This window comes from Piliocolobus tephrosceles, chromosome 14 (assembly GCF_002776525.5).
Source record: "Piliocolobus tephrosceles isolate RC106 chromosome 14, ASM277652v3, whole genome shotgun sequence".
Classification (NCBI taxonomy): Eukaryota; Metazoa; Chordata; class Mammalia; order Primates; family Cercopithecidae; genus Piliocolobus; species Piliocolobus tephrosceles.
This window is the reverse complement of record NC_045447.1, coordinates 41,151,990-41,159,175: the sequence shown is the minus strand read 5'-3', so window position 1 is coordinate 41,159,175 and position 7,186 is coordinate 41,151,990. Positions and strand designations below refer to the sequence as shown.

The 7,186-nt window shown below is 52.0% G+C and overlaps 1 protein-coding gene across 1 annotated transcript in view; it reads left to right on the top strand.

Moving 5' to 3' along the window:
• The first annotated feature begins 277 nt into the window (after nucleotides 1-277).
• Nucleotides 278-7,186, top strand: part of ANP32B (acidic nuclear phosphoprotein 32 family member B) — a 31,817-nt gene continuing 24,908 nt past the window's right edge. Inside the window, exon 1 of the mRNA XM_023203008.2 lies at nucleotides 278-690. Within this exon, the coding sequence (XP_023058776.1) occupies nucleotides 637-690 (54 nt within the window). The 5' untranslated portion in view covers nucleotides 278-636. The remainder of the gene's footprint in view (nucleotides 691-7,186) is intronic.

Genomic DNA, 7,186 nt, shown 5'->3' with positions numbered 1-7,186 from the left:
GGACCCCTGAAGCCGGACTGCCAAGCTTCCCACCAGCCCTTCCTGCGAACCTCCGGGCCCGGGCCGCAGACCCAGCTCCGGGCGCCACGAGGTAGGGCCGGGAGAAGTCTCAGCCCGGCGGGGGTCGGGGAAGCCCCCCCCACCCCCGAGAAAGGTCTTACATCAGCCGCCCCACGTGCAATCGGAGGGAGGGAGGAAGTCGCTCCTCTACCTCGGCTGCGCCTTTGCCCAGCCTCCGCCCCGCCTGTCGCGCGTCTCCCCGCCCCGTCCTTGGTGCAGCCGCGGCCGCCGAGCCGAGCAGCGCCGCGCCGGGCCGGGCCGAGTGGAGCCGAGCAGCTGCCGCGCCGCGTCGCCGGTTTAAGCGCAGTGCAGGCCACGGCCGGGGGCGGCGGTAGTGAGCCCAGCGCTGCGCTCCAGCCCCCTTTTCCCTCCATGGTTTCTCTCCGCTCCCGTGAGTAACTTGGCTCCGGGGGCTCCGCTCGCCTGCCCGTACCCTGCCAGCCACTCAGGACCGCGCCGCCGGCCTCCGCCGCGAGCAAACCCTTCCGACGGCCTTCGCTGCGCAGGCCGGGACGCCTCTCCCCCCTCCGCCCCCGCCGCGGAAAGTTAAGTTTGAAGAGGGGGGAAGAGGGGAACATGGACATGAAGAGGAGGATCCACCTGGAGCTGAGGAACCGGACCCCGGCAGCTGTAAGCAGAGCCCCCTCTGAGCGCCCTCTCCCCTGATGACTTGCATGTAATGGTGGCCACCTGCGGGGCCCGGCCTGAGGGTTTGCCGGCCCCGGCGCGGGGAAGAGCGCAGCTCGTGGGCTCGGACGGGGAAGGCGGACGGGCGCGGAGGGGGGAGCGAGCGCGCGAGGATTAACTCTTTGCCGCCCGCGGGCCCCTGGGGCGGCCGGAGGAAGGCAGCGGTGTGGGGGAAAGCAAACTTTGAGCGCTTCGCCCGCCAGGGTCTTTCCCCGGAGGGAGCGCGTGTGCAAGTGGCCGGCGGCGAGGGAAGGAGGCGGGGGTTGTGTAACGCTGGGAGCCATGTTTGCAGCCTCCCGGGATGCGCGGCCGGGCGGAGGCCGGGCCTGTCGAGGAGCTGCGCGGCCATCCCCGCCTGGGCCAGGCCAGGCTCCGCGCGCCCCGGGCCGGCCGGGGAAGGGGCGCGGATGAGGCGGGGCGGAGGGGGGGGCTTCTGTGACCGGAGCTCGCGATGGGCGCCGGCCCGGCCGAGGGCAGCGGCCGTGGGGCGAGGAGGGGGCTTTTTTCCTTTGAAGGGAGCGAGAAGCCCCCTCGGGCGCTTGGGCGGGCGCGGCCTGGCGCGCAGAGCGGGGGAGGGGCGGGCCAGGGCGGCGGAGGTGGCGCAACCGCCGCCCCTCCGGAGGCCAAGTTTGAAAAAAGGACGCGGTTCCCGCCATTTTTCAAGCCTAAAAATAAAACTTTCTCTCTTGTTTCCTCGCTCCCTCTTTGCCCACGGCCTTGCCCACTTCGACCTCCCAGAGGCAGCCCGGGTTGACCGAGGCCAGCCGTTGTGGCGACGGCTTCGCCCTTCCTCCTGCGCCGCGGCGGCGGAGCCCGGGGCCCCTGCCCCGGGAGGATGGCCCCTTCGTGTGGGCGGGCGGCGGCTCCTCACGCCAGCCGGGGCGCGCCACAGGCCGCCGCAGCGCCATGTTGGCGGGTGCCCGTCTCCCTCCGCCTGGTGAGCCGACCCACGAGCTTGGCCTTGCCCGCCCTCCCTCGGCGCTGGCTGTCGGCCGCCTCTTCCCGCGCCGAGCCCTGGGTCTGTTTCCCCCCGCCCCGCCGGGGCTTGGCTCGTACTGTCGGGAGCCGCGCGCCGTGGCCGCCGCCGACTCATCCCGTCGCGGGCGCGCTGCCGATCCCCTCCCCCTTCTTAAAAGGGCAACGGCAGGCGGCCACCCCCGCTCCGCGCCGAGCGTGCGGGGTTTCGGGCGGGCCTCAGCTCGGCGCGCGGGATTTTGGGCGGGCCTCGGCTCGGCTTGTGGGCCGGGCGGCCCCTAGCCTCCCACGTGCTTGAGAGCGGCCTCGTTCGGCCAGCCGCGCGCCTTCCGGGCTGCAGGGGCCTGAGGGAGGCTCTCTGGCTGCGTGGGCGTGGGTTCGGTCTGTGGGAATCGTCCTTTTCGTCTCCCGGTTTTAGCGCGGCTGCTCGCCGCCGCGAGTCCCCCCACTCCGCGAACCGGCGCGGGGCCAGTTAGCGCCGCGGCCGGGTGCCCCAGCGGGCCAGTGGTTTTCCCGCCGAGGGCGGCCCCGCGGGGCTTCCCGCCCCGGGCTACGCGAGCTGCCGGGTTTCGTGCCCTCAGGTGGCTGTGGTTAACAAGTCGCGAACTTGTGGGAATTCGTCGACCAGGGTTCACCTAGTGTGCTCGACGTTTTACATCCTTGCTTTCTAGTCTTTGAGGTCACCACTAACGCGGGGTGGGCCGGGCTCCACCGCCCGGCGCTGTCCCTCCCGGAGGGCCCGCGAGAGTGGGCCGCTCCGGGGGTTCCGAGATGGAGGGTCGCGGGCGCGCATTTTTCCGACCTTCCGTCAGACATTTTGTGCCCGCCACGTGCTAGCCTATCGCCGGGGCGTCCAGTTCGCGCCAGAAAACTTGAGGAGAGGCGTTCTTGCCATGGGAAGGTGTTCCTTCCAGACTTTTCCATTGCGGCGTAATTGCAAATCCGTAGGTTATGGACTAGCTAAAATCAGCCAAAGTGCCTGCGAGAGAAGTACACATGTGGGTCTTCAGAAATGCTTTAAAATCTAGAGTTTGAGTTCTTTAGAATATGCTCAAACTAAAGATCTGTTATGATTCTCGAGTAGTGTTCCCTCTGGGAAATAACAGTTGGGCTGCTGTTCCCCTTAGATGATGATTTCATATATGAAGTAATATTGCTTTAAAAACACATGTATATTTACAGGTGTTCATTTTTCTTTTTCTTTTTCTTTTTTTTTTTTTTTTTTTTTGAGACTGAGTCTCTCTTGTGCCCAGGCTGGGGTGCAGTGGCACTGTCTCGGCTCACCTCAGCCTCCACCTCCTGGGTTCAAGCGATTCTCCTGCCTCAACCTCCCCTGTAGCTGGAATTACAGGCATGCGCCGGCACGCTGGGCTAATTTTGTATTTTTAGTAGAGACGGGGTTTCTCGCTGTTGTTCAGGCTGTTCTCCAACTCTTCACCTCAGGTGGTCAACCTGCCTCGGCCTCCCAAAGCGCTGGAATTACAGGAGTGAGCCACCGCGCCCGGCCGCGTGTTCATTTTTCAAGTAATCAACTTAACCTCCTTGCCAGTCAGGCCAGAGCCATTTAATTCAGTTTAAATTAAAACATTTTCTCGGTTATACTATCCACATTTCAAGTGCTCAAACGTGACAAGTGGCTCGTGGGTGCTGCATTGGCAGCACTGGCCTGCAGAATCCACTGGTTTATTAAGTAAACATTGGAAGCCTGAGAAACCATTGAGGTGGTGTGGTGCTTTTTGCACTTGGGAGACTTTGTGAGGCCTTGAGAGAGTGTTGCGGGAGCCAGCTGAGATTGTGGGGGTAGAGGAAGGTTCCCCTTAGGGAGATTGAGACCAATGGGAGTTAGGAACCCAGGTGGACGAATAAAACTTTGACCTAAAACTGAAGGGTTTTCAGGAAAAAATGCTGTAGATTTTGAAGGAAATTCTAAAAGAGAGTTTAAAGTGTTTTTCGCACAGAGGCATCATCTTTAAGGCAAATGAAAAGTTCGGAGATCACGCCCTTAAAATCACATTCAGCTAGTCACATGATACCTTATGTGCGATGTGCTGGAACATACTATAAACGCCACAGAAATTGGTGGCATGGTCAGCTGTTAGGCAGTAGGCTTGGCGTCTGGGATCCTGCAGACTTGTCATGTGGGGTAACAACAATCCATTACCCCGTTGAAGGTATACTGTTGTATGCATAGGATGCTCTGAAATATACAGCAGTGTCCCATGGTTGACCTTAATGATTTTAAAGTCAAGTGAGATGTAAGTGTGTGTGAAGAGGGCAAATAGGGGTTTAATTGTAAATGTGTTCTTATGTTTAAGACCAGGTGGGCTTTTATTGTGTATATGGCTTTTTTCTTATTACTAGGGTTTGAAGAAGACCCTAGTAACACTTTTGTTCAATTGGGCTCTTGTGTGTTCTGACCAAGGAAGACAAGAAGGTAAACATAAAAGTGTTGCTAGGGTCTTCTTCAGTTCACCTAGTACTATATCCCTATTCCTTATAAACACAAGTTTGCCCATTTCCCTAAGGGATGAGGGCGAGGGATTGTAGAGAAATACTGAATTTTTTTTTTTTCTAAGTGCAAAACAGCTCTTATAGCAGCAGGGTGTATTCTTATGGTGGAACAAAATGGCCTAAGATGGCATTTTAAAGTAATCTTCATGAAGAATGGTGGTTACCGTTTAAAAACTTAGACAAGGATAGGAGCTATTTTGCATGACAAGGAAATATTTTATATAAAATATTGGCAGTTCACTGAGAGTAAATTGAACAGTGCTAGAATATACCATATATACACCATGGAAACTGGAGGTGTTGTCAGTGGATGAGAAGACACTGACATGCAGTAGTTAGATATAAACCACATTTAGTTGTATTCCAAAATTGGAAAAGAATACCTGTTCTTTATGTGAGATTCTTACCCTTCCAGTAAACTGAACGTGTCGCTCTGTTAGAAGCACATCATTAACCATGCATCTGGGGACAATCAGCCTTCCTCTCAGCTCTGAGTTTTTCATTCAAAGTTAGAAAGCCAAGCATTTCCTTACTGTGGCTTGCAGTCTATGCCCCTGCGAAGTGCTGGTGTGCTATTTGCTGGATTGTGACATTTCATATACCAAAATAAAAGCAGTCTTTACGTAGTCCCAGTTTACTGGGAAAAAATGTAGATTGTCTTTAACTTCCATCTTTTTTTGATCCGCACCCCCTCCCCAGCTTTTGACCTCTTTTATTGTGTCTACTGTGATGTAATTTTGAGCTCAATCGCATATTCTAATTGGTTGCATAGCAACTAATCGGGTTTTTTTTCTTGTATAAAGTAATGTATTTTCATTGAAGAAAATTAGATATAGATAGGCCAAAAAAATTGTAGGTATAGATAAGCAAAAAGAAGATGGACATACATGCCTAACCTACCATCTAGACACTTTAGTGTATAGTCTACTAGAATGTTTAAATTTTTTCTAAACTTGGTTCATCAAATAATCTGAATGCTAGCTAGCTTGTTTTGTTTAGAAAAAAAATACAGTGAACATCTTTGTGTGTGTCTTTTTTTTATAGACTCATTATTAATGTCTGCATAGATCATAATTTAAACATCTCTCTCAGGTTGTTCACAGGGATTTTGGCTGTTTTAAATACTGCTGAAATAAAACATCTTATAATGTTATTTTTTCCCCCCTGCCAAATTGCTTTTCAGAATGGTTCCCTTCTTTTAATACCCACCAGTAGGGTATTGGTGGGTCTTAAACACATTGGAGAATCACTAATATAAATCTGTTCTCGGCCGGGCACAGTGGCTCATGCCTATAATCCTAGCACTTTGGGAGGCAGAGGAGGGTGGATCACCTGAGGTCAGGAATTCAAGACCAGCCTGGGCAACATGGCAAAACCCCGTATCCACTAAAACTACAAAAATTAGCTGGGTGTGGTGGCAGGTGCCTATAATCCCAGTTACTCTGGAGGCTGAGGCAGGAGAATTGCTTGAAACGGGGTGTGGGGGGCGGGCAGAGGTTGCAGTGAGCCAAGATAGCACCACTTCACTCCAGCGTAGGCGAAGAAGAGTGAGACTCCGTCTCAAAAATAAAAATAAAATAAAAAGTTCTATTATTTTGAAAACATTATTTTAAATTAATGGGTAGAAGATTTGAACGCTGACTAACTCAGAAGGATGGAAATTGCAAGGATGGCAGGAATTTCTATATTTTGGGATTATTTCACTTACCATAATAACCAGTATTCTAATTAAAAGAATTGACAACTCACAAAGATCTTTAATTCCTCCATACTCTTTCCTCCTTTTATGGCAGAGACAACGGGTATAGTTGGAGAGCATCACCCCACCAGTTAAGTAAAGTTGATCTTTTTTCATAGTAGCTAGCGGAGTGGCAAATGAGCACATTGAAGAGAATGAAAGGGAAAAACATTTTTCCATCTCCTGTGGCCCCCACCTCCAATCGCCGGGGATAGTCCCATGACCTAGACTCATCATAACTTAAAGAAGGACCTCATAGACATTTTGCCATTTAGAACCTAAAATATGTGTGTTTTCTTTTTTTTTTAGAGAGAGAGTGTTATAAATCATTGTTATATCTTCCAATCAGATCTGAAAAGGTATTTGGCCGCACTGTAGTTCAGATTTTTCAATGAAAAAGTAGTAGGAAACTACTGTTTTGCTGCTAACTGTAGAAAACAAATATAAGAGTTAAGTAGGAGATAGTACGGATTTTTCATTTTTAAATGTTTACCTTAAATTTGTGCTTGAGAAAAGGCAAGTTTAATTGGCGGATGAGGGAAGACGAGGAGTGAATTTGGCCCCAAAAGTTAAACTGTCCATCTTCAAGCAGAAGGCCAGTTAACTCTTGGACCAAATAGATCATTATGCACAAATGAACAAGGGCCTGCCTAACCTTTCTTCATTAGATAACAGCTCTGGGAGGATTTGAGATATAAGAAGAAACTAGGACCTTTCTCCTTTGATTAGGACCTTTGGTTTATTCTGAATCTAGATTGGGAAGCTGTGGGATCATCTTGACCCCAGCCCCACTCACTGTCTCAACCACACTCTTCCCAAGCTGTCATCTCCTTTGCAAGGCAGTTTAGATCTCTATACCCAGGGAGGAATGAAAAGAGATGATGAGGCTTAGTTAGCTCTGTGGAGATCCACTGAGAACCCCAGAGTTGATATAAAGATTGTTTTAAGCTGAAGACATTTGAGATTCAACAGATGCAGAGAGAAGCCTACTTGGAGTTTATCTGGCTAAAAGCAAATACATATCACATACGAGGGAATTCTCCCTTTGGAGTGTGCCTGTTCCCAGGAAAGAGGCCAAGAATAAATCTCTGGTGGGGGTGGGGGGAGTAGTCTTATGGCCCTAAGAAAACAAAGACCACTCATATCTATGTAGACAGACATTGTAAACTTGATCTCTCATCTGTTGTGAAAATCCCATTTGTGTTCCCTAAAGAA